This window comes from Epinephelus lanceolatus, chromosome 7, assembly GCF_041903045.1.
Source record: "Epinephelus lanceolatus isolate andai-2023 chromosome 7, ASM4190304v1, whole genome shotgun sequence".
Taxonomy (NCBI): domain Eukaryota; kingdom Metazoa; phylum Chordata; class Actinopteri; order Perciformes; family Serranidae; genus Epinephelus; species Epinephelus lanceolatus.
In genome coordinates, this window is record NC_135740.1 from 24,561,147 (window position 1) to 24,588,049 (window position 26,903).

Sequence of the window (26,903 nt, forward strand, 5' to 3'; positions counted from 1 at the left end):
AGCTACTGTAAGCTGATTAGCTGATAAAATCTGCTAATGACAGTTGTCACCGGACAAACTTGACAGAAACACACCAGAAATCAGATGCTTGTTTTTGTCAGCCTAATTAATTCTTCATGTGATGGCCTAATGAACAGCACTGGAGCTTTTCCATGACCATATGTGGGGTTATCTTCCAGCTCTACAGCCTTTTAACTCAACTAAAGAACTGAATTTCAATACAAAGATTTCGTGTCAAATGATGGTCTCAGAGCTATTTCGGAGGGATTACATCTCGCCAAGACGGAAATTGAATGCTTGCCATCATTTGTCATGATAATGGAAGAATTTATTGGAAAAACTACAGAATATCGACAGAAACTTTGAAGCTACTGGTCTGAGCATTGACATATTGGTGACATCCCATCCCATTTCTTTTTTGTCTGCCTCATCTTTCCGACTGTCTCGCCTTGATTGTAATTGTGTCTCCTCTCCTCATTTTGACATTCAGATGTGCTTGACTGGTAAAGGCTGAACACGACACCTCTGCCTTCGCCTTCAGAGCTAATAAATTCTCTCTTTGCTCACCCCGACTCCGTTGCAGCCATCTCTTTCACTCTGGGCTCTCTTAGCCACCTATTACCCTCCTTTCACACCCCATCTCTCTCACCAGGATCCCAGGCTTGCCACTACGTTCAAACTCTATCCGTCACCCCAGACTCAAAAACTCTCTTTGTATTTCCACTTTCTCTTATTCTTCACTTCAACTTCATATCCCAGCCCTGCATTTTCATCTCTGCATTTCTATATGCCATTCTTTATCCAGTCCTCTCTCCTCTCTTTTGTCTCAGTTTACATCCCTGCCTTCTTTCTCTCTGTCTCCCTCCATTTACATTCCATTACATGGCTTTGCCCTTGGTTTTAATCTGATATGCCTTCTGTCTTGCCGGTGCTGTCTCAGTGCGCATGTTGTGTCTTTCACTTCATTTCAAAGACATGCATCTTTTACAGTTATGAAATGAAGGCAAGCGGTTCCAAGAAGAACTCAGTGACTTTAAGTGACATAATGAAAAATGAAACATCAAGGGAAGAGGCAACAATAATTGAATGCTGGAAAAACATAATCTGTATACTGTGTATGAGCTGTGATTTCCTTCCACCTTTCTAAATGGTCACTGGTAAAATGTGTGCAGCCTAAATCTGTGCTGAGCCTGTGCGACCGTGCGTCTGTCTGCATGACCTTCTCTCATCCTCCCTTCCCTTCTTTTTCCCTCCTTTGTCTGTGCATCCTGGCTGCTCTCCCACATTTTGCCTGAACAAACAGCCGAGCCAAAAACACCCTCCTCTGCATATACATCTCTCCCTGTGGTTCTCCTTTCATCCCTCAGTCCCTCCATCTCCCCCCTCCTTCCTCCTCTTCCTCCTCCTCCTCCTCCCAGTGGACTTTGTCTCCTTACTTTGTTGCAGTGCTGTTAGCTGTCCCTTTGATTGTGCTGCATTTTATTCAGTTTTATTTCCACTGTTTCACTTCGGCATCGGCATAATCATTATTGAGATTTTTTTTTTCCCCAAGGTCCTTGACACCTTGCTTTTTCCTTTTACTCTGCCCCAAAAATATGCACGGCTTCCACCTCTGATTGTTTCAAAACAACGATGCTATTTCATCAATCTTTTCTTTTATCTGCCTTTATCTCCCCTCTCCCTCTCTGTCTGTCTGTCTGTTCACTGTTGTCATGCATGGTTGAGTAGAACATAGAGTAACCGCTCCACCACCGCTGTCCAAATCAGAATCCTGATAAGCATTTGTGTGCATTGATCTGCACATGAATGTTTGTAAGCACCTGTTACAGCATATGCAAAAATAAACGGTGACACAGCAGATGTGTGAATGTGTGTGCCCCTTGTGCATGTCCCCTGCTAAAGTGCATTTGCACATTAATGCGTGGGCATTCAACAAAGAGAATGTGGTGTTTTTTTTAAGTGTCTGAGTCAGATAGCTGTCTGAGTCTTCGCACCTCTGGGGATTGGGTATGTGTCGCTATTACTGCCCAGTCTTCATTAAGCTCTATCCAGCTGTGCATGTATGTGTATGTGTGTGAGGTTTTTTTTTAGCTGGTGCAAGTGAGTCTACATGTGTGAGAGCGATATCCTCCTCCTCCTCCTCCTCCTCCTCCTCCTCCTCGCTAAACCACCACACCCCACTCTCCTTCCCTTCACATCCCTTCCTCTGTCCCCCAGCACGAGTGGCCCCTCCTGGGGTATCATTACTACCTACACCTGGCTCCCTCCTCATCTTCCTGTATCAGAGCTATCAGACTAGCCCTTTCTTCTGCCCTCCATCAAACATGCCCTGTCACACAGCTAAAGTCACACAGCCCACACACACACAGATGAGCACACACACTCGCATCCATACGGACACTCAGCTGTGTGACAGAGACAAGAGATAGACGGAACATTGTTTTTTAGAGAATTCATAATTTGCACGCCGCATATTCAACACTATACCAAACAGATTGCAATCGCGCCTGATAATTGAATTGAGTGAGACAGAAAAATAAACATGCACAGACAGAAAGAAACACCAATGCATCACGGTGCGCCGCCTGCAAAGTCTATGAGACATTGAAAGGCAAAATATTGATTTGAATACATATAGTTTTACACAATTAGACACAGTACAAAATAAATTCACAGTCTGCTCCAGGCTTCTGCTTTGCCAACCACTGAACATACAGGTTGAGATTTGGAGCCAAACTGACCCCTGGTGGCGACACTGACAACAGCAACAGAATTTGAGGGGGTTTCTGTCATGCTAAATCCGTCTCTATGCAGCTCATACTTCGTGTGTAGGCAACTGGAAACTGTCAGAGGAACACCACTGTGGGTTACTCAGAGGCAGGGACATTTTCTTACCAAAAAAAAAAAAAAAAGCCAAACTACTCTGACAAGAAATACAGTCAGAGTTTGTGAAGATGAAATGGTTTCTATTTTTATCACTGCTGCGTTAACCCTGATCTCTAAAGCAGAGAGAAGTGATAAGGCGACAATGTACAAAGCTGGATCGTACCCTCGTGATGAAAACGGCTGTGTAATAGTAATGATAAGGCACTTCTGTCTGCAGGGCCTTTTCTGTCCTTGTCCCTTTCTTTTTCGAGAATTCCTTACTATGTCTGACTCACGGGTTGTGACCACAATCTTTCTGTCCATTTCGACTCCATTAGCATCTGTTTCTACCTGTCTATCTGCATCTCTGTCAGTTAACTCCCGTCTCATGCTGCTCCTCTGTCCGTCGGCTCATCACGTTGGCTGGGTCTTTGGATCCGTGTGGGCAGCCAAGCAGAACTCACAGCCTCTAAGACCCCTGCGCTGCGCCTCAGCAGAGGAGCTACTGTATGCACAGCACAGAGGCGCAGGGTAAGTCGGCATGGGAAAGTAGAGTCCCGACACTTGAAGTCCAATCACACACTTTTTATGATCAGTGATTCTGTCTATGAATGTTCAGCAGGTCATAAGCTTGGAAATTGCTCCCAGACTTCACAGGTGATAGGAATATGTGAGTTAGGCAGCGTTCACAACATATAAATAAATAATCAGGCATTGTGACAATTAGCTGCAGGTGAGTGGAGGGCAGAGACCAACTACAGAAATCTTGTGGTCTGATCCCCAGCCCTAGCAGCGTGACGTTGAGTTGCGTTTCTCCAAAAGTTGATTCTGTTTTAATTTTTCCCCGCAGACAGCTGTTTTTTTGCTGCCCCTGCTACCCACATTTAAATGAATGGGAAGACGGGCATTTCAGTGCAATGCCTGATGTAGTGTGAATGCAGCTTAAGGGCCCTAACACACCAGCTGACTGTTGCCTCAGTTTTGGCGGTGTGTCTCGCACCATTGGCCCTTTTTGACTTTGTCTGGTCTATTCAGCATGTAAAATCAGAGCCTGCGAAGCCCATCTGCAAATGAAATTACTATGATTGGCTGTTCAACTCAGTTCATGAGAAGAAAAACAGAAGAGAGAAAAGCAAACAAATGGATAAAGTCAAAAGGATGTGAAATCTAAAGGGTAGGTAAGATTGTGTTTTTAGGCGCTGAGCTTGCAGCTTGTAATTGACCTTTCGCTTAGCTCCACCCCTTTGTGATGGTCCAACAAGCTGTCAGAGTAAGCATGGAGCCCACACTGTAACTAACTGCACTCCCTGAAGAAATATTATCCTATTTTTGGAAGAATTAAATAGTGATTCCAGAGAGAAGGATATATCCAGGATGTCAAACTGACTCAGAAACTTCACTGATATTGAACCAGCTGTGTGGCATTGCAGTGTGTGGAGATGAACGGTGTTTGGCTTCCCCTCCTGTGCCACTGCCAGTACCCCGACCTCCGCCGCCAGACGGGCAGGAAATCTCCAGGGAAAGTCAAACAACATTAGTATGCGTACAATGCGATGACACACAGCTGGTTGAATATCAGCAAAGTTTCCCTGCTTCCCTTCACTGGTTCCTGTACAGCAGAGTCAATCTTTTTTCACTGTTATAATCATTAAAAAGCAAAAGCAGCATGTGTACATTCAGTAGGCTATATCTTCAGTAGCTAGCTAGCTAATCCTACACTTTTCAGGGTTTGATTTTGGTTTTGGAACAGGGAGGAAACGTATAGACTGTTTCAAACTGGACAACATAAACATTCTAAATGGGTCCCTTAGTATTTCCTGTTTGAATATATGTTAATGCAGAAGCTGACAGGAAGTAAACAGGGACCAAAGTTGTTGCCCTAGCAACAGAATAGCAATGGAACGGTCCATATCTTCTTCCAGCCTTTCCAGGTAACGAGTATCATTAATACACGACGTCCCCCAGGCACAACATTTAACTCCAAATCCACAAAACCAGCCTGAAAATGAAGGAAATCTGAAATGATTGCATTAGAGTCAATGGAGCACAGCTGTGTTGTTGTTGGACCCTGGTCTGAGCCGGCCCAATGCTACGGTATGATTGGCCAGTCTGCACCTCGGGGCGGGATTTAGCGAATGGTCAGTTGTTTGTGTTATCCGGTCCTTCGGTATTCCCTTTTTTAATGGCGATTACAGACTACAGCTGCCTGCTGAGTTATTTCCTCTCAAGCAGACATGGGATGTATGCTAGCTGGCCACTGGCTGTAGTCTTAATGGTGTGTTCAGGTACAACTTTATGGCCAAGAGACAGGTGACATGAGACGATGCAACAGTGGACCTTTGTTGCCACTAGTTCTTTAATGACTGCTTGGTGTGTCTGGGCCTTAATGGTGGTCAAACATCTGGTGCATTTAAATAACAACTGAGGCTCTATTTTTAAGTGGCATTTCCATTGTTGGTGTGATATATAATAGTGTCTTTCTGACCTGATGATGTTTCTGCCAGCAAGGGTGTATAAATGAACAGTGTTTCCAGACTAAGCTTAGTTAGACACAAAGAGAAATGTCCCTGTATCAAGTGGATATACATACAGCCAAGCCCAGGCAGATGGACAGACAGGTGTATAACCAGATAAGAACAGACACGCAGACAGATGGATAGGCAAGCAGTCTGGCGTGGAAACTCTGCCACGCAAACTGGATCACAATCACTGTACAGCTTGCCAAAACAACTAGAAACAACAAAGTGGTGGTGACGCTCCCAGGTCATTCTGACTCCATCTTATTTAATCTTTTATGCTTGGTTAGTTTGTGGAGGGGAAACCTAGATCCAAGACAAAAACTGGACCCACAAAAATCAGAAAAGGCAGGTCTTTGTCCTCATGCAAGCAAACTAAGGTGCAGCAAAGTACTGTGTGGTTCACTGGGACTACTCCAGACAAGCAACAGCAAACAAGCCAGCAGCACAAGGTTTATGCTTATGAGGAGACAGATGTTGACACCTGGAAGCAGTTTGTCATTGTTGGAAAGCCTGTTAATACAAAATTAGCCGAGGGCAAGAATTCAAGGCACACTATGTGTCCTTCACTGATATGAAAAAACAGTAAATTATGCAAAAGAGCATAAACATCATGCTCCACTAAATGTACAGATTGGAACCTGTTTATTGCTCTGACCGGGTGGGATGCCTCGTTACCAAATTTGAAAAACAACGGAGCTATGCGTGCCTTCTTTAGTCCAGACTCTCTTTCAACTAGTAAGAGTCAACCTTTATAAGTCAGATAAATATACCAAACTGCAATTACATAAACTTTTCCACTCTGGTTAGTAAAACAAAAAACAAAAACAGCAAGCATTTGACAACATGATTACAGACCAACTTGTAAAGCGATGCTTTGCTCTATTGGATTGAGCAGAAATGGTGTAATGTCATCTGTTCAAATCTGCAGATGTCTCCCTCTGAGAAAAGGAGTAATGATATGTGACAGCGAGAGACCTCAGAGAGAGTTTTCATTTTGAGATGAATGATGATAAACAGACTTGCTGAAAGATTCTGTCAGCAGCCCAAGACAGATAACTTTCCTACAAGCATCAGACAATGACAGTGAAAGATCCACCGTCACTCTGTCTGCAGCTGATGTGAAAGAATGAGCATGCAGACACGTGGATAAGATAAAAATGAAGGAAGGAGGCAGAGGCATTGGTATTCAGATTGATGTGTTGCAAGACTTGTTGGACGGGTTGATAGAAGACACAACTTGAGAGTGAAAATGTGACCCTAAAACTGATAGAATACACTTTGAATTTCTTGTTGCTGATGTAAATGTCTAAGTGGAAGTCAAAGAACATATTTAGGGAGTTTTATAGTCAGTTTTATGGTCGGCAGCCTTTAGTTCAAATGTGCAATTGACCATTTGCAGTGGATGTCCCTGATAATAATGTTAAATGCAGAGCTTTAGCAGGTTAAGTGTATGCAGAGTCATCCGGTTTATCACCCCTTTTCAGTTGGATGATTTCAATTATCAAATACAACAATAGTCCCTTTTGATTTGTCTAACTTGGACTGCCAAAGCTAGAACAAGGACCCTGGATTTTGTTTCCCTTCTTTAACAGTGTAGTCATGCTAGGAGGGAATTGCTTTTTGGCCAGTAAGAAGAAGAGGATAATGTATCCAAGGGTATTTCAGAAACTGCTGATCTACTGGGATTTTCACACACAACCATCTCTAGGGTTTACAGAGGATGGTCCAAAAAAGAAAAAGTATCCAGTGAGCAGCAGTTCTCTGGGTGAAAATGCCTTGTTGATGCCAGAGGGCAGAGGAGAATGGCCAGACTGGTTCAAGATGATAGAAAGGCAACAGTAACTCAAATAACCACTCGTTACATGCAAGGTATGCAGAAGACCATCTCTGAACAATCAACACGTCAATCCTTGAAGCAGATGGGCTACAGCAGCAGAAGACCACACCAGGTGCCACTCCTGTCAGCTAACAACAGGAAACTGAGGCTACAGTTCACACAGGCTCACCAAAACTGGACAATAGAAGATTGGAAAAACGTTGCCTGGTCTGATGAGTCTGGATTTCTGCTGCCACATTCAGATGGTAGGGTCAGAATTTGGTGTAAACAACATGAAAGCATGGATCCATCCTGCCTTGTATCAACGGTTCAGGCTGGTGGTGGTGGTGTAATGGTGTGGGGGATATTTTCTTGGCACACTTTGGGCCCCTTAGTACCAACTGAGCATGGTTTAAACACCACAGCCTACCTGAGTATTGTTGCTGACCGTGTCCATCCCTTTATGACCACAGTGTACCCATCTTCTGATGGCTACTTCCAGCAGGATAACGCACCACGTCACAAAGCTCAAATCATCTCAAACTGGTTTCTTGAACATGACAATGAGTTCACTGTACTCCAGTGGCCTCCACAGTCACCAGATCTCAATCCCACAGAGCACCTTTGGGATGTGGTGGAACGGGAGATTCATGTCATGGATGTGCAGCCGACAAATCTGCAGCAACTGTGTGATGCTATCATGTCAATATGGACTAAAATCTCTGAGGAATGTTTCCAGCACCTTGTTGAATCTATGCCACGAAGAATTCAGGCAGTTCTGAAGGCAAAAGGGGTCCAACCTGGTACTAGCAAGGTGTACCTAAATAAGATCAGTGTATATTGGGACTACAGTATCTTAACAAAACCTGGGAAAGCATCAAACTGTTCATCATGCTAAATTCCGCCAGAACAATACTAAATATGCTAAATACACTCGTCCTCTGTGGCATTTCTTTGGAGTATATCAGAGCAAAATCAGCAGGTCAATTCACATTCTCAGGCAGAACCTGACATCTGGCCAATCAGTAGCCTTTTAATCCCCAGTGGAAATTACACCTCAAAATCTATCTATGCCAAGTGGATTTTTATAAAAGATAGATTTAGAAAAAATGTGAACCTATTCTTGAAGGGTTCATTTGGTACAATGGACTCCATCATACCACTGTCAACCCCTTTCTTGGTGTGTTAAATCTTATTTCAGATCAGAGCTGGTCCACAGATTTTACTGACTACCCTGGCACTTACTGAACGATGGGAACGTTCTCATGCCTCTGAGAAACTCTAATACTTTGGACTGGTATCAAAAACTTTTCAGACACAGTTCAAAAGCTCCTTTCCCTCTCTCGTAACTTCCACATCCATATTGATCTAAAAGGAAATAGATTTTGGAAAGTCAGTAGGCTGAGATGTTTTGCCTCATCATTAACTGCATGTCGTGTCTCTTCTTTTTTAAATCATACCAATATTGATGTGTTTTTCTCACGGCTCAGACAGAGTCTGCTGCCACAGACACCTCTCACTAACACCTGGCATCTCAATTTTCCTTCCATTTTAATTTTTGTCCAAAATGGTTGTGTGTGTGTGCGAGAGTTACAGCAGAGTGGATCTCTCCTCTACGATACAGTTAACAAGTTCTTCAGCTGGACAGTCTAATCTTTGACTTATACTTTATTTGGCTATGTGCTTCTATCAACATATCAAATTACTGACTTGTACATGTTTCTTCCATTAACAAACATTGCCGAACTTAAGTCTGCTGTATCACAGCCTGAGCTAGAGATGACCATTCACACTTTTATATCATCCAGGCCACACTGCAGCAATGCCCTTTTCACCTGCCACAACACGTTGTCCCTGGATCTTCTATAAATGGTCTAGAACGCTGCAGGCTATTAATCAGGTCCAGCAGGATGACTCACATCACACCAGTCTAATAATCTTAACACTGGCTTCTCCACAAGTTCAGGATTCATTTTAAAATTCTTATTTTCAATTACAGAGCAGCATGGTCGGACACCTATACCCTCCTAAGACCCAAACTTTTCTTTGGTATGCATTTCAATTCCTCTTGCTAATAAGGGTCAGTAGGACCCGACAAGTATAAAAAACTAGGTGTTGTTGATGATAATTATGTCCCAATGTCCTCAAACGAGATGACAATAAAGTCCCAATGTCCTCAAATGAGTACTTCCTAATAAACAGCATCTTAGCTTGTTACTGTTGCTAAAATTGGTCAAATTTGTTGCCATACAAAACTACAAACATTATTAATCATAAATAAATAAGATTCAACCATAACATTTGATCAGATTTTGGATCTTGTCCACTTGAGTATCAGGATCATCTGTAGACTGACTTGGTAGAGATGGCTGCCATCTTGTTTTTAGAGCATGGTCTCACTCCAAAGTTGTCGAAATCCAGTGCTTGGGCAGTGACTTGCGGCACCAGAAACCAACGAAAAAAGGCGTCCTTTAATGTTGGCATGATACGCTGCCAGTTGCTGCTATAATTCAACAGCGCCCGGTGGCAGCAGGGGGAAACGCAGTAGAGACAAGGATGAAAGTGAAAGCGGCAAAAGTCTGAGTGGGGCGGGCGGGAGGGGTTGCAGATGGGACCAACAAACACCACCTTGGTATTCCCATTTCGTAAGATTCTAAGGCCAAATCCTGTTCTTTTTTCCCTAAACCTAACCACTTCCTTTTGCTGCCTAAACCTAACTACATGTTTTTGTTGCCTAAACCCAACCATGTGTGTTGTTGTTAAAGGAAACAAAATGTCAATTTGCAGTGTTGTTCCGATGTAGTGCGTTTATTTTGAATATAAACGTGAAATTTCCTGTGAAAACAGAAATGTATCTTTAAAAAGGAGAACTTGACATAGTGTCCTAGAATGTCAACAACCAACGTACCCAGGGTACCTTGCACGTCATATGTGGACGTGGAAAGTCCATGACAAAAAACGTGACAAGGTCGGAGTGAGAATGTGTTGGATTTGACATAGATTAGTGTATTGTGCTCTTACTACCACTACATTGCACAAAAAATGTCCACAAAGAGGACAACAGGTCTAAGTTAAGAAGAATGAAGTTCAAGGTCAGGTAAACCCAAAATATGATGTCCCCATACGAGGACACAGGGTCTAATCAGCAGTTGGTCTTCCAGAGCTTACTGCTTATTAATTGCCCTTGTCTGAAAACAAAAGGTGATGTGCCTTTGAGGTGGTGGCCCCAACACTGTGGAACACTCTTCCTTCAGATGTACAGTCTGCGATCTCTGTTGACACCTTTAAAAAGCAGCTAAAGACTCCCTTATTCAAACTGACCTTTGTCTCACCTCTTGCTGTCTAGTGGTTGTAATTTTTGTGTATTTTAAGATCTGTTGTTGCTCATTGCTTTTTCCTTTTTTTTTTTATGGTCTTATTTGTAATAATTCTATTTTTGTGAAGCACTCTGTGACCCTGCTCTGTGAAATGTGCTACATTACATAAACTTCACTTACTTACAAAACAGTGCTGGGTAAAATCCCAGTTTCCTTCTAATAACTTTGTTAAAGCTATGAGACAAAACCACAGTTCACCCGTGTTTGTTATAGATTTTAGTGAGTCAGCCATCCCATTCACCATTCTCCTTATTAAATTTCACCGAATAGCCTGATTGCCTACATGAAGTCTGAGGGGAGATCAAAGTTCGATCTCTGCAACTGATGAAGCACCATGGATATAATGAACCCAGCAAATGGTCTCATCAAGGAGGACATGTGACCATTTCTATTGTCCCGGGGATTTCCTTGTTCCGTGACTTTGACTTGCAATTACAGTAACATGGGAACCAAATCAGATACTTCTGACATGAATCATTTCTCTTTTTGCAATCAATTCTAATATGAAACCAATGTAGCGGCACCATCGTGTAGCTGCACAGTGTTTGTGGAAGTTTGTGAGAGAGCGTGAAGAAGATGCAGACATGAAGATGCAAACCAGCAAATACGTTTAAAAATATACTACGCAGGATTTTCCTATAAAACAATTTCTAGAGTCCTACAAAAGTATGCCCTCTCAATCATATGACCCACTAGAAGTGTGTGGTGATGTATTTAAGTGCAGTGAATCTGCCCTCTTTGTGTAGTTTCTTATTTTCTTCTTATTCTGCAGTGTTCGGGACATTCCTAGACACAGCATGCAGGTGAGGCCAGGACTTTATAAAGGACCTGGGAGTCTCATTTCTAAAACTCTGTGGAGAATCCACACTAAATGTTTGCATACAAATAAATGAGGAAATGTACAGTTAAAAAAATATTCTGATTTATAAAACCCTGCATACGCCTGCCAGTGTGCCATTTCCTTTTATTAACCCTAAATCAACTTGGAACGATTCGCACATGGACCAGCCTCATACCTCGCCCTCTACATGCCTATAATCAATCATAAATGGTCACCCCAAACCACTCATTAATGCTGACATAGACATGAGTTGGCTGATCAGTAGTTCTGTACGGTAAACAACAACCGAGAGAAAAACCAAGAAAATGAATGTTCCTGGTGCAGAAATCAAGATGCTACATGACATTTAAAAAAAGGGTGGATGCCAAAAAAAAAAAATTTGCACCCTGACGTCTTTGCTAATTTACACAATCCATATGTGCAGGTGGTGAAGAAGCAGGTGAGAAGTAGAGTACCGCAGTGTCTCCAGCGTGCTCTGTGTGCCTGACAGCACACTCCTGTTCCCTGCAGCCATTTTACACATATAAACATCTGAAAACTGATGGTGCAGTGTGCTGCAATTATTCATTGCTGTTTGATGTTATCTTGGTTTTCTACAAATGATGACATTAATTCAATCAGTTAGCCTGGGTAATGTGGTTGAGGTGAAAATGACTCAGTATATTCACGCTTATTATCGGGTAAAGGAAAGCCAACTTTCTTGATTCCTGTCACCTGCCACAGCCTGGCATCGTTCAGCTGCGCACAACGCTCTCTCGAGTGTCAGCAGCATACAGTCCGGCCCTAACCCTCTCCTCTGCGCTCTGGCGGTGGGGAACTTGATGGTGAGACAGGACTAATGAGATATTGAGCGGGATTTGATTTGAGATGTAAGGTGACATATGTTTTGCAATCAAAAGGCGATCATGGAAAAGTCATGGCTCACTGATACAAACACAAATAACACTGCTGCATTTGAATGTTTATGAAGTGGATCTATAAGAAACGTATAATACTTATAATGATTCCTCTCACATCTAATTCCACAATCTGGCTTCAGTTTATCACCTCACCATCTGTGTTGCCAATTTCTTGTCTACAAAATATAAGTACACGTGGGTCAGTGTTTCCCTATATTTATGCACAGTTTTACACTTAACGACAATTCCTACATACTACACCTTTAAACATAGCCAAAATCTAATCATAGCCAGTCTCTCAGCTGGGCATAACTCACGTTGTGAAGGCAGGATTGTACTTGGCTCCCAGGTAGTACGAGTACAGGTTGAACATGCCGATCATGAAGGCCACAAACACCATGATGAAGATGACCATGAACTTGAAGATATCCTTGACCGTGCGCCCCAGTGAGATCTGCAGCGGGCCAAAGCTCTCATTGGCTGGCAGGATGTAAGCGATGCGCGAGAAGCTCAGCACCACAGCGATGGCGTACAGGCCTTCTGAGATGATCTGGGGGTCTGAGGGGCGCCACTTGTTCCTGGCTGGAGGAGAAGAAAGGAAGAGAGAAGCAGCTGAGTACGCTGTTACTGTATCATCTGAATTAGCTACTGCAGATCTAAAAGGGTCATATGTACCTTTATCTCTCGTTGTTAAACAGTAGTTACAGAAAATTATCTGGTTACAGTTTATTTTTGAATGGAAGAACCTCCAGACTCCAGAGTTTATATGTGTTTCAGTTCAGAGGAGCTGGAGTGGGCAGTAGAATTAAGATGGAGGCTCTGTTTCCCTATTTATTTGTCAGAATAAACAGAGGTCAGTCAGGAAGAGATTCCAGTGTCTTTTCTCTCTAACCAACACAATGCAGAAGCCCACTAGTTACAAGTTACAAGGTTCATTGACGGGTTGCACAAAACACTTTGATTTTTACTTCTCCTTAGCTGAGGGACTTACACGGTTGCACAGAACCCCTTAAAAGGTTTCCTTAGTTGAAGAAAAACATTAACTCATTTATTACGTTGAAAGAGATTTTACAGCAGTAAAAGATAGTTTGTTTGCTTGGACTCATGCTTGTGATGCCTGTTATTGTCCCACAACGTTGGCTTATAGTTAGTGAAAAAATGGCGAAAGAAAAAGTCGACAAGAAAACCATATTGGCCAGAGGAGGAAAAGATTATACTTCTGGAGAAATGAAGCTCAGAATAAGTTCAATCAGGAAAACTTTCTCTGTGCTCATCCATTCACAATTCTCTCCCTCCCACACCCACTGCTTCCTCTAATCAGCTGACTATGGGTGTTCACTCCTGTTGTTATCCAATCAAACTTTGCCACGGTACCTTAAGTTGTTGTTTTTTTTTTGTTAACCTTGCTTTAGTTGCTAAGGTCTTTTGCGCAGTGGTCTAGGGATTCCTTGCGTATAAGACCAAGACATGGAGAAAACCCTTAACACTTAAGTGAACATTTTAAGGAAACATTAAGGAGAAGACTTAAGAGTGTTTTATGCAACCAATTTCATTTTAAGGGAAACCTTATCTAGGACTTCAAGGAAAATCTTAACTTTTTTTGTGCAGTCAGCCCCAGATTTTACCCAGCTAACACTTTCACTCTGATAAAACTTGATGCATCAGGTATGCAAGTACAGCTCCATAATTTATGCCATTGACATTGACATGACATTTTTAATCAACCACAATCCTCCTCAGCTGCATTTATGGATTTAGGATTTAAATTTATTATATTATATCAGACTAAAAAAAACTGTTCTGAGGATGATTTATTTTTCACTGTGCCGGTGGTGGTGTGCTGCTGTGGTGTTATCTTTGACCTCACCCTCTCGCTCCTGCCCAATGTCAGCCACATCAAAACAGCCTTCTTACACCTCTGTAACATTGCCCTCATTCTCACCTACTGCTGCAGAGATGTTTACTCATGCACTTGTAACATCCAGGCTTGACTACTGCAACAGTATCCTCTATGGTACCACAAACAATGCCCTTCATAAACTCCAGAATACAGAGAGCTCTGCCGCCTGCCTACTTACTAGCACCTGCTCTCATGATTACATCACCCCAGTCCTCTACGACCTCCACTGGCTCCGGGTTAAACACAGGATAAATTTCAAGGCTGTGCTCACCACCTACAGTGCCCCTCACAACCCGGCACCCCCTGTATCTCTCTGACCTCCATCACCAGCACGCCCCCTCCGATGCTTCAATGCCATGTTTTAATTCCCTTATGGATTCAATCTGTTCTGTTGATTTTTTTTACTTAAATATTTTCACTATGTGAAGCCCCTTTGAGGACTTTAAAGAGCACTATATAAGTCAGATATGTTATTATTATTATTATAAAAGCCTATTATGCAAATTGCAAACTCCTCTGGCTTGATGTTGAACTCAGCTGCTTCAACATTCAACTGTTTTTCTTTTTTTTTTTTAATTTCTGGGTGTGTACAAAGCAAACCTTTGGTTACAATGGGACCCAAATATTTGCAGGAGATGTTCCTAATCTTGGCTTTCAGGAAGATGTGCTTGTTGGAGGAGAAGGTACAGCGAGAGGATGGATTAAGTGAGGATAGAGGAGGCTGAGTGAGGAGGGAAGGCGGCGAGTAAGACATGAGTGGCCGGCACAGAGAAGGGATAAAGGGATAGAGTGTCCAAGGAGAAGTAAGGACACAGACAGAGGACAGCAGGGAGGGATAGAAAAAGAGGCCCAGTCAGACAGACATCACTGAGCTGGATGGAAAAAGAGGACATAAAAGAGATGGATTAAGTGGAGATCACAAACAGACAAATATAAAGTAAAGGATTTTTTTTTCCTTTTAGTATTTTGCTGTTAAACTGCGACTTAGACAAGGAGTAAATATTTCATACACAATGTGTGCATTGCAGATATGGATAACAGCTAACGGAGATAATAACTGACATCACAGTATTATACATTTGTATCTATTTATTACTGATGTGTCATGACAGAGTCAGACCACCAGATGACAGCACTGATGAAGGTTGCCTTCATTGGCCACCAGGAAGTGTACAGTCCAGTAGCCTGCAGCCTGCGGCAGGTTTTCATGCTGTAGAGGAGTTTAAGTTCTGTCACTAAAAGTTCTGTGATCTTGAAGGGTTTAATATTAAGTTTAATTTTCTGAAATGAAAACAAGTAGACACACAGATCCAGCACAGGAATGTGTATTTTTCCATTAAAGCCAGATGAGTAGGGAAGGCAGATATTATTAGTGTCTGAGGCAGGTTTTGAATCTTAATGCCCCTCTTGTCATTCTGAGCTTAAATATATTTACAGATTCATAAAATAACTCTTTGCTCCATCTGCCCGTGTATACTCTTAATGTTTGTTGCAGTCACTTACACCTGTACATATGCATATGCATGTGCATGTATTTGCTGACTGAGTATGCTGTGCTGCCATCGAGCATATTTCATCAAACATCATTCTTCATCTAAATGACAAATGCACCCTCATCTTCTAGTGCCCCAGCTCGGGTTTTGAGTTATTGGTGACATTTTTACACAAACACTCATCTGATTTGCTGCTCCTCATCTGATCCAGCACAACAATGATTCAAGCACCTCGTGAAAGCTTTTACATTTTATCATGTGGTGTCAGCTTGGCCTTTCCTGGGGAAAACGGTATGGTAGATAAGAAGAGAGGTAATGTGGCATTTGGTGGAGCGGCAACAAAATTATGCTTTTCAGATTAAATATCAAAAGAATTGTGAAGTTATCAAGAATAGTGGCAATGACAATGGCTAAGAAAACAAAGCAAAGAGTGTCACGTACAGGAAGTGGTGAACACCAGAGAAATTAGTGAATCAAATGAACTCCTAGACATCTTCAAAAGTTAGAGTTTAGACTTTTTAAGACTTTTTTTTTAATGCTCGCACTGTCGCAAAGACCAAATTGACCGTGGGGATCAGAGATAATCAATAAAATGTAGGCTGTAAAGCCACTGGTATACCTCTGTGTATATGTAGAATGAGAAGGTGTGTGGACACTCTACTAAATAAATGAGTAAAGAGACCGAGCAACAATTATCAGATATATCTGAAGAAAAAACAAATAGTAATGCAAATAATTATACCAGAATGCACAGTACCAGTACAAACAGCTCACAGTAAATGATACCAATATGTACAGTATCAGTACAAACAACAGTAGACACGTAAGGGATAATGTATAGTGAGCCGGTGACTGTTGAAAAATAACTCCCGACAGGGGAATGGAACCCCGTCACTGTCCGAGGGCTGCCGTAGAATGGCAACAAGGATGTCAGCTGACCAACACTCGCTACCCGGTCCCTGGCTGCGGCGATTTGCGATGCTGGCCAGCTAGGAGTTAACTAGCAGCCAGTACAGTCCAGTCTTCTCTCGGCTAGCTAACATTTAGCCGTGTTACTTACTGATCCATTAGAAAGAAAGCTAGCTGCACACCGGTTTTGAAGCCTCTTTAGTCACGGAGCTCCCTCCATCTCTTGAACGCCTGACTGAGGTTTACTCTTGTTTTTCCTCTTCTTTTATCACTCTCCTTTTTGTGCATCCTCACCTCCTCAGACAGAGGAGCTCCTTTTCTTTTGGGAGGCTGTTTTTCACTTATCTCCAAACTTTGTCCGTCTGCCATTGTGCTCCTGACTCAACTATCTCATGCCCAACTCCTCATAAGGACCAGCTCCAGTCCCTGATTGGCTGACCGACCTGTTTGGCAATACATGACGCATTTCCTGCTGTAAAGCAGATTTTTTTCCGCGAAAATTCGTCCCTGGGGGCAGAAGCTTATTGCAAAGATTGCAAAGCCATTAAGTAACCTATGTAAACGCTGATGGCTGGCTGGAGACGAAAGTTTTGCTGGTTTCACTGTTCTGATCTACCTGACATTAATGTGAGAGGCCTTCAGTTAATTACTTTAAAAAATAGATGTAACTAGTTACCATCAGATTTTAAATGCAACGTCAGAAAAAACAATCTATAAATTCCTACTTCCTATTCCTAAAGATTGATTTAAGACCCGTCAAAACCAATTAAGGCCTTCTTTTTTAGTGCGTTTAAAGACTTTTTAAGCATCAGTGTGAACACTGCTAAATGCTTACCAAATGTGAAGTAGGCGATTTCATCAGGCAGTGAGGCGTTACTGAGGTCTTCGTCTGGAACGTGCATGTCCACGTACTGCTGGGCTTTGGACGCCTTGAGGAACGCCATGAAGCGTGCCGTGAATGAAGCCACGAAGATGGACAGCATGCCAAAGTCCAGAACGTTCCACAAGTGCATGATGTACTCTCGCGGCCCGTCGGTCCAGATCTCCTTACACTCTGACCAAATCATACCTGAGGATGGCAACACAAATACACACATTGTGGAAAGATGGGAAATACACACAAGATAGGTACAAATAAAAGAGGGGCAGGGTTTCCACACTAACTTTTCCATAATATTCAACCCCATTTCCATGATTTTATTTAGGTAGTTTGAAATGGGAAGGCCTATTTAATGATAAAGCCATACACTGTGGTGTAGTGGAGTGTATACACAGGCATATGGGGTATACTTATTTCTGTTTCTGTCCATTTACACTACATACACCTATCAGCCAAAAAGCCACTGCAGTATATAGGAGAGTAAACCCACTTTCTCCTCGGTAACCTGCCCATCTACCTAGCAGTACCCCCACTTTATGAACTACCACTACACCACTGGTCATACATTATTAAACAAACGCTTGCAGGCATTAAGCAAACTGCTAGCACTAACTTTACTCACTCATTAGACATTCCTGTTACCAACTAGCTCCATATGCCAATAGACCAGACCAGCACTTATGGATACTTTGCAAAATGTCAACGCTGCACCCCTTCTTAAGGGATAGACAACAGGAGATCCTGTAGATGTCAATGCATTTCACATCTGTTTGCATTGTAATTTTGACCAATCTGTATACATTTATTTCTTGCTAAACAAACATTTCTTTTATGGACATGTCTTATAATGATTTTGCGGCCTTGACTTAACCTGAGTGGAAGCAATGTTTTAATAAATTAGGGCTGATCATGTCCCTTCAGTCTTGCCAACACAGTGGCCGGACATTGCTTATCCATACATCTATACATGTATAGACGTCTGAATCATGATACCTTTTAAGTCCATCAAATAGCTATATGATTTTAACTGTCACTAGCATCATAGAACGTACTAACAGTAAATATTCAGTTTCTTATGAGTCTCAAATCTCAATGTGAAAGTCTAGATTTTAGCAGGTCTAGATTTTAAATTAGTGATACAAGAAATGTACTTAGCACAACGTGTTTTAGGATTTTTAAGAGCATATTTTGAACAATAAATAAATATAATGCCAAACCATTTCCAGGTCTGAAAAACAGTTTTTCAAAATTCACAACTTTTCTAGGAACTTCATGACCGTGGCAGCTCTGGAGGAGGCTCCAACAGGCACTCACGTAAACATAAAGAAGTTTATACATGCACAGACAAACATGAACATATGTTGACAACAAAGTCTATACTAAATACTCAACCATTCAGGTGCACACACACACACACACACACACACACACACTCAAAATGAAAACCTAATTCCTCCTACGCAACCTCTCTGTCATTCTCTATTTGGAGCCAAAACAAGGGGAAAATTGCTTACTGAAATGGCGCCCTGATCAGTATCATCTCTGTAACAATTACCAGGCCTTCAGAGCATGCTGCTGGAATTACAATTACCCTGCTCCACCTAAGCCTCCACTCACTTCACACACAAACACAAGCACGGACAGAAACACACACCAAAGCACCTGCTGCCAAAAATCACCCCGGATGGGCAAATAATGGTGCCATTACACGTAAACAAATAAAAACACAAGCGTATGTGCACCAACATACACAAACTGCTCACATAATGTTGTTAGATGTGTGTCTTTGTAGATGAAAGGAAGAACATCGGCAGATGGGAAGCAGCTGAGGTCTGACAGATATTGCTACGGGCTATTTATCTGTTGAGTTTGTCTTTGTGTCACCCCCGTCTATCTGCCTGTTTCTTCCTGCCTGTCTTTTTGTGTGGCACACACTCCACCCCTCCCTTTACTTTCACCCGTCTCCCTCAACAGCTCCCATCTTTCATCCATTTCTCTTTCTCTCTATCCCTCCATCTAATACGTGACATGCTCTATCATCTCAGTCATGTTAAACCTGAAACACATTTGAGTTCTATATAGTGTTGGGGAAAAGGAGTCTTTCTAATAATGTCAGTTTAGTGTTTGTACTCCTCATATTAAGCAAAAGATGTGACATCACATAAGGACTGTCACTGATGCATGATTTGAGACAAAGGCCTTAAAAGTTTGTTGTGTTGTGCCCTCAGAGTTAGATGATAGAGGACAAAGCCCATTAGCCTTCCAAACTGGGAGTGCGTGTTGTACTCCAGGGCTGTCTCAGGGTGAAAAAATACACAGAGAAGCTGGGGGACACTTTTTTTCTTTTGCCAGCAAGATAACAAAAACAAGTATGCCCAACAACACTGTGCAGGAAGACGTGAAAATATTGTTTATGTTGGAAGGACTGTGCTCCATTTGATGAACAAAGTTAGCGATGGACTTTAAGTACGTCTGGACTAAAGCAACGTATATGTATAATTGAGGAATGGACACATCTGTATGGATTATATTTGGTACTCATGGAATCCAACCAAGCTAACGATGTGTAGCATGTCGATATTAACAACCATTTAAGCATTTAGCATTTATTTCGATGCGCAATGTTAAGCTGCTTAGAACTAACTTGAGCGGCCGCCAGTCAGTGGGTTTAAAAAGGCTTTAATATTCTAAAAGCCAAGACTTTGTTTGAAATCACATGAAAAGCCACTGTCCTGGACACTTGTTGCTATATAGTTAAGCCTTTCATTCATAATTTCAGGGATACATAGAGGGAGGGAGATAGGCGATGAGGAGGACCAGAGTGCGGTTGACAAGTGTTTGATGCTAGCTTGTCATCGTGCCTTTACGAGCTTCAAAACTGTATGAATTTGGTGATAAGAGTTTCATTTTCTGAAAAACATGACTTTATTTAAAATGAAATGAAAATTTACAATGACCAAAAATCAAGATGGTGATATACAATCATGTTTAATTAGAAATGAATGTTTGATAGAGAACACCATATATTTCCTCAGCACCACCTTTTGGGCACTCGAGCTTATCCTTAGGACTCAGTATGGCCACCTTACTGCGTCAGCTGGTTTGGCCTGTTCTCCATCCAACCAGGAACCTTCTATTTGATCTTTAAAAGATAAAAGAGAATGAATTTTTGTATTGCCTTGGCTTTCATCCAGTTGGTTGGCATGGCGCTGTATTAATCTTTATCTCTGTCTCATATCAACATTGGGCAAAAAGGTTCACAGGCTCTTTGCAGGAACTTTACTGATTTCAGTACTTTTGATTATCATCAAAAACTTTCAAAACGTAGGTAGAAACATGGCCATGAACCTCTTTTGACTGCGTGCGGACAAAGTACATCAATACTGATTAAAAAATACACTTCATAAAGAAAATCCACCGTGTAACATTTTGCCTCGACTCTCTTATATGCTGTATCAAGGTTATCTCTTATCATGACGGGGAATCTGCCTCAACAGTGACTACCTTACATCTATTTGCATTTTAATTGGCTGCAACTGAGCAGAATTTCAAACACTGGCAGGGTGTGTGTGCGCACCGTGTGTGTGTGAGAAGGTGACTCACCCAACACCCACTTCATGATCAACATCTCAGTCCAGGAGAACTGGGTGGTCTTGACCCTGAACACTTGTCGCGGGTGGTCTGTGATGGTCTCGTTGGGCAGGTTCTTGACACCCTCAAAGCGGTCAGAGGCATTGACGACCAGCAGACCCAAGAAGATGGTGAAGGAGACAGCGTGAGCCACGAACTTCATGAAGGGGCTTCGCAGGATCTGACCGAGCTGGATGTGAGAAGATTAACATAATAGGATAAATGTTCCATTGTGAATTTGTTGTTCCCAAATATTAACCAAGAATCAACTGTTAAATGAAGGTTAAAGGTAAACTATGCAGGATTTTCCTAAAAAACAATGTACAGACTCACACAAATGCAACCACTCAATCATCAGACCCATTAGAAGTGTGCGGTGGTGTATTTATCTGCAGAGTCTCTGTACTCTGTGTAGATTCAGCTATCTCAGCTAAAACTGCGTGCACACCTGGTCTGAAGAATGGTGAAGTGCAAACATTCTCACCTCACATTCTTCCTTTATAAATGCCAATTTGTGTGTGAGAAAAGGTTTTTGTGCATATGTATTGTCTATACATCTGGCTCTGGATAGTAGCAGCATGCCTCCAAGAGGAAGCTATGAAAAACATGGACACAGTGCTGAAAAAAAGCAAATATAGCAAGGTGAAACACCGAGCAGACAAAGTTTGTTCCAAAAGGAAAATTAATGTGGGGCTGGCTTTCACGGAGAGCAATGAAGGAGTGGATGGCGATAACGAACAAGGCAAAGTTGGACTGTTTTCTGCTGGATAGGTAAGTGCCAGCTGATAGCTTAGTTAGTTTACTATAGCATCAGCTTTTCTATTACAACAAATGTAACATTCCTAAAATAATACAGTTACTTACCGTGTACTAACAAGCAGTGAAGGGAGGTGGGGCCAAGTTTGAATGTTGTGTTTACAAACAGTAACAGACAATTTCTGCATTGTACACCTTTAAGGACAGATTTCCTTTAAGGAGAGTAGGGCTGCCCCTTAATAGTCGACCAAATGTTAGTCGACCAGGAAGGTCATTAGTCTGCAAGATTTCATTGGTCGCTTAGTCGCAAAGGAAAAGTGAAACTCTATTAGGAGCTGCACCTTGTCAAAGTGAATCAAAACCTATATGATTGGACCATGTGGGAATTTAATTTGAAAGGACAGACACAGGAAGAGGCCACACTCAGCAGTCAAACAGGAGTCAGGTTACAAACCAATCACATCTGACATATCTTTCTCTTCTTCTGTAAATATTCAGTCTGATAAATACGGAAAAGTTGATCATGTTAGTGCAGGGCTACCCAGAGCTTTACATCTGTCCCACGGACCATATGCCTACACACTTATAAACAGCACCTGGAAGAAGATCAGCTCTGCTCTCAGGGTTTCAGGTAAACAGGCGATTTTATACGATGCTTGTTAAGGCTGCTTAGCAACCTCAGACGCAACTCTCCGCTGCACTCTTGAAAGCTGGCATAAAAAAGGCACAAGAGTAGCAGAGCCCGACCTCGCATTTTCCAGGCAGTCAAAGACACAGTATGTGTACGGACCCTAATTTACAGGCCTGGTACCAGCAGTTATAACACAGGCTAGTTAATAACATGTCGGGCAGGAAATCCAAAGTGTGGGATCATTTTGAGAAGGTGAAGGACGAACCCAAGGTGATATGTAAACTCATCTTCATTGGTCGACTACAAACATGACGTATCATCTGAAACATGGAAGTAGCTACATGCCAATTAGCCACTTAGCACAATCATTACTACTTTGCCGACAGCGTCATTAACAGGCGTCTCGCTCAGTGTGTGACGTGCACTTGTAGATAAAATATAGGCCCATATTAATGAAGGTTCATTAGTACAGTGTGGTATTTCTGTAATGTAGCACAGTGTTAACAATGTTACTGATACTATTCATTCTCACACCTTCAACTCAAACTGTTGTGTTGCCCCGCCCAAAATATAACATTGAATAATTAAATTAATATCATAAACATGTGAGCGACTAGTCGACTAATGGCCCTAAATGATGACTATTGGTCGACTAGGAAAATTCTTAGTTGGGGGCAGCCCTAAGGGAGGGAGAAATAATATTTGTTGAGAAATGCCTTTGTGGATTTTGCACATTAAGGGGCAGCACAACAAGCTGTAAACACAGTAGTGACATTATCACCTTAAAAAGTTTACATGAATATGTTAGTGAACAGTTTCATAGAAACAGAGCAACATTTGCATTCCAACGTGCATCTGAACTGTGTACGGTATTCTCTCACCTTCTAGCTCTGCTTTGGTCTCCACCAACCCCCCGCCCCCAAAAATCAAACGACATTGTGTCACTTATTAAGCTTTACAAATGTGCTGAATGCTTTTTCTTCTCATGAAAAATTTGCAAAGCTGATGATGTTTTTCAAACATTTGGAATCCTGCATTGTTTACCACCATGTTGTCCTGGCTAGCAGTCCTCTTCTTCCCTGCCATTGTTTGCTTCTTGCTGTGTTTCTTGGCGCTTTACAACCCCCTGTAGCTCAGTGGAATAATGTAAAACCATTGGCAGGAATGTGCAGGGACCCATTTATTTGTATGGTTTGTGTTCATTTGTGTTTGCGAGTACAACTTGTAAATTTGTCTTTGTTTCAGGGAATCAGGCTGTTGATACATGTTTCGGCTATGTTTTCTTGGAACACTTAAAAAAGTGATTATACAAAAGAGTAAAATCGCAGCCAAACATAACATCAGTTTTTATTTACTGAGATAAATTAGTGCTCATGCCTTTTTCAGAGTTCCACAGTTTTTGGCCCTTGGAGATCAAAATCAGAACAGCATCACTAAACAATCATCTTAGCAGGAAAACAGCAGCTGTTGTAATTCACGAATGTGCCACACAATGCCAAAGTAAATAGATGCCAACAATCGGCACAGTTAGTGGAAATGCACCATATGGGGAGATCGTAATGCAAGCGTTAAACATGCCACCACACAGAGGGACATTTTTTATAATTGCACAAAATACGCCAAGATAAACAAAATTACATCCAGGCACACACACACACACACACACACACACACACACACACACACACACACTTATTTGACATGCCAACATTCACCACTCTCTAAACCTGCTGTGTTCAATATTAACTACCCACAGGCTTTCTCCTCGCTCTGCGTGCACAGTGACACATCAGATTCAATAGCTGTCCCCATGCCACACACACACTACTAAACCCTGTGGGAAGAGGTTGCCTGGTGAATCTTAACCCTGCACAACCTCCTCCTGCCCCTGGGATGGCTCTGCCTCTGTGGTGATAAGGCTGATCCATTTCACCCCTCAGCTTAAATGAGATGGTCATCCTATGTCAGGCCTACTGCTGTGTGAGGACTGCAAACCCCATGGGTTGCTTTTTTATGAGCGTGATGGTGACAAGAGCTGATCCTCTCCCCTCCAAAGAAATGGTGGCCACTGGCAGCATGCGCATGCAGACTACATAAAAGAGAAATGTGAATCTCAAAAGGCCAGAATGGAGCTACTGTGTCCTTTATTATTCCCTAACATATTTTCACCTGGGAGAAGCAGGCTTGACATTGATTGTGTACTGACAGGCATCCATACTGAATAATTTATCATCCATACATGAGCACAGACCCTCTGTAATACTATAGATATACTGTATGTACATTTTCATACATGTTCAAGTGTGTGTGTTTTTGTTGCCATTCTCTCTGTGACTCACACAGATACACAGGAACAAAGGAAGACCGAGACAAGGATCAAGATCCAGATCAGGAAATCCACAATAAGATAATCAGAAAACCACAACACTGGGGTCCGTCCTGTCCATCTGTCATTTTGGTCTTTCTTTCTTTCCTTCTTTCTTTCTTTCTTTCTTTCCTTGTTTTCTTTCTTGTTTCCATGTTTGTGTCCTTGTTTGCTTTCCTCATTTCCTTGTTTCTTTCTTTCCCTCATTTACTCCTGTCTTTTGCTTTGTTTGCTGTTTTTCTTACTATACTTCCTTTCTCTCTTTCTTAATTTCCTTTCCTCTTTTAGCTGTCTTTTGTTCCCTTGTTGCCTTCTTTTGTTTCCTTGTTTCCGTCTTTGATTTCCTTCTTTCTATCTATTGTTTTAGGATTTCTGTCTTCCTTTTGTTCTTCTCCCTATACCTCCTGTCCTTCTGTCATTTCCTTTTTCGTGTTTTCTGTCTTTCTCTTTCTGTTTCCTTACTTCTCTTTCTTCCATTCCCTCCTTCTTTATGTCTTTCCTTCTTTCCTTGCTTCTTTCATTCTTTCCTCTCCTTCTCTCCTTTCCTTGTGCCCCTGTTTCCTGTGTGTCTTAGTTTCTTTCTTTCCTTCTGTTATTTCATTATTTCCTTCCTTCTTCCTTTCCTGTTTTTTGTTTCTTTTTTCTTTTCATACTTCCTGTCCTTCTGTCATTTCCTTTTTTGTGTTTCTTTCTTTCTTTCTTTCTTTCTTTCTTTCTTTCTTTCTTTCTTTCTTCTCCCTATACAAAACTTCCTGTCCACCTGTCTTCCCCTTTGTGTGTTTTCTTTCTTTCTTTTCTCTTTCTTTTCCTTCTCTATACTTCATGTCCTTCTGTCATTCCTTTTTGTTTTCTTTCTTTCTTTCTTTCTTTCTTTCTTTCTTCTCTCTATACTTCCTGTCATACTGTCATTTACTTTTTTGTTTTCTTTCTTTCTTTTGCTTTCTCTCTTCCTTCTCTTTCTCTCTTTCTTTCTCTTTCTTGCTGGTTTTGTGATGTGTTGTGAAGTGATGTGAAGATGTGTTGATAACTGGTGTTTGTGTATCTTTTTTCTTGTGATAGCTAATAAAGGTTGTGTTAAAAATTCCAATTCTCTCTTTCTTTCTCTCCATATTTCCTTTTCTCCTCTCCTTTCCTTGTGCACCTGTTTCCTGTGTGTTTCTGTCTTTCCTGATGTTTTTTTTTTATTATTTCCTTGCTTCTTTTTTTCTGTCTTTTCTTATTTTCTTCCCTTTTTTCCTATTTAGTGCACATTAAAAGGATGACAGGCTGCAGGACAGTAATTATAGTAGAATGATTCTCTAATGTGGGAGTGTGGGAGCAACACATGGCATTTATAAATGTCAGTGTATCATTGTCGAATTGATTGTGATGGCTGCTGTAATTACCATAAATAAAGAGCTGGTGTGTCTCAGAATTAGGATGACACAATTCCTGTTTTGTGAGTTACAGAATGTATTTGGATTTGTATTTAGGGTTTTTGAGTGGGGGGTAATTTAACTGAAAAAAAAAAAAGTCAAGTCCTTTTTCTCAAGTCTAAGTCAAGTCTCAGGTCATAAATACCAAGTCAAAGTCATGTCGAGTCTTTTGTCAGTGTTAGTCCACCAAGTCTAAAGTCCTTAAATTTGCAACTCAAGTAAAGCATGTGACTCTAGTCCTCCACCTCTGTTAGTTATATATTCTTGCCTCACACATATAATATCTGCAATGTCTCACTCTAAATCTGTGCTATGGAATAAAAGTCTTCTCAGCATTAGTTCATCAATAATAAAATGCTACAAGTTGACCCCTCCAGTGAAGCTGTACACTGCGCTGCATAAATGTAATCAAATATTGAGACAGACTTCTTTAACAAAAGCATGAAGCTTGCTCTGGGCGTCTGCAGGCAATTTTTTATCAGTCACTTGTTTTTTTTTTTTATCTTATTTTAGACATGTTCCATCTCTTTTCTGTCACTCAGGGAGGACTGAAAAGTGGTTGCTGTGCTTCTTTCAATACGTGTCCCATCTCTCTCTTCATGTTTAC

General features: G+C 41.6%; 1 protein-coding gene across 1 annotated transcript in view; it reads right to left on the reverse strand.

Annotated features, from left to right (window-relative positions):
* Positions 1-26,903, reverse strand: part of trpc7b (transient receptor potential cation channel, subfamily C, member 7b) — an 84,626-nt gene that overhangs the window by 24,272 nt on the left and 33,451 nt on the right. The window contains exons 5-7 of the mRNA XM_033632462.2: positions 21,103-21,319; positions 17,455-17,688; positions 12,635-12,899 (exon numbers count right to left, since the gene is read on the reverse strand). Of these exons, the coding sequence (XP_033488353.2) occupies positions 12,635-12,899; positions 17,455-17,688; positions 21,103-21,319 (716 nt within the window). The remainder of the gene's footprint in view (positions 1-12,634; positions 12,900-17,454; positions 17,689-21,102; positions 21,320-26,903) is intronic.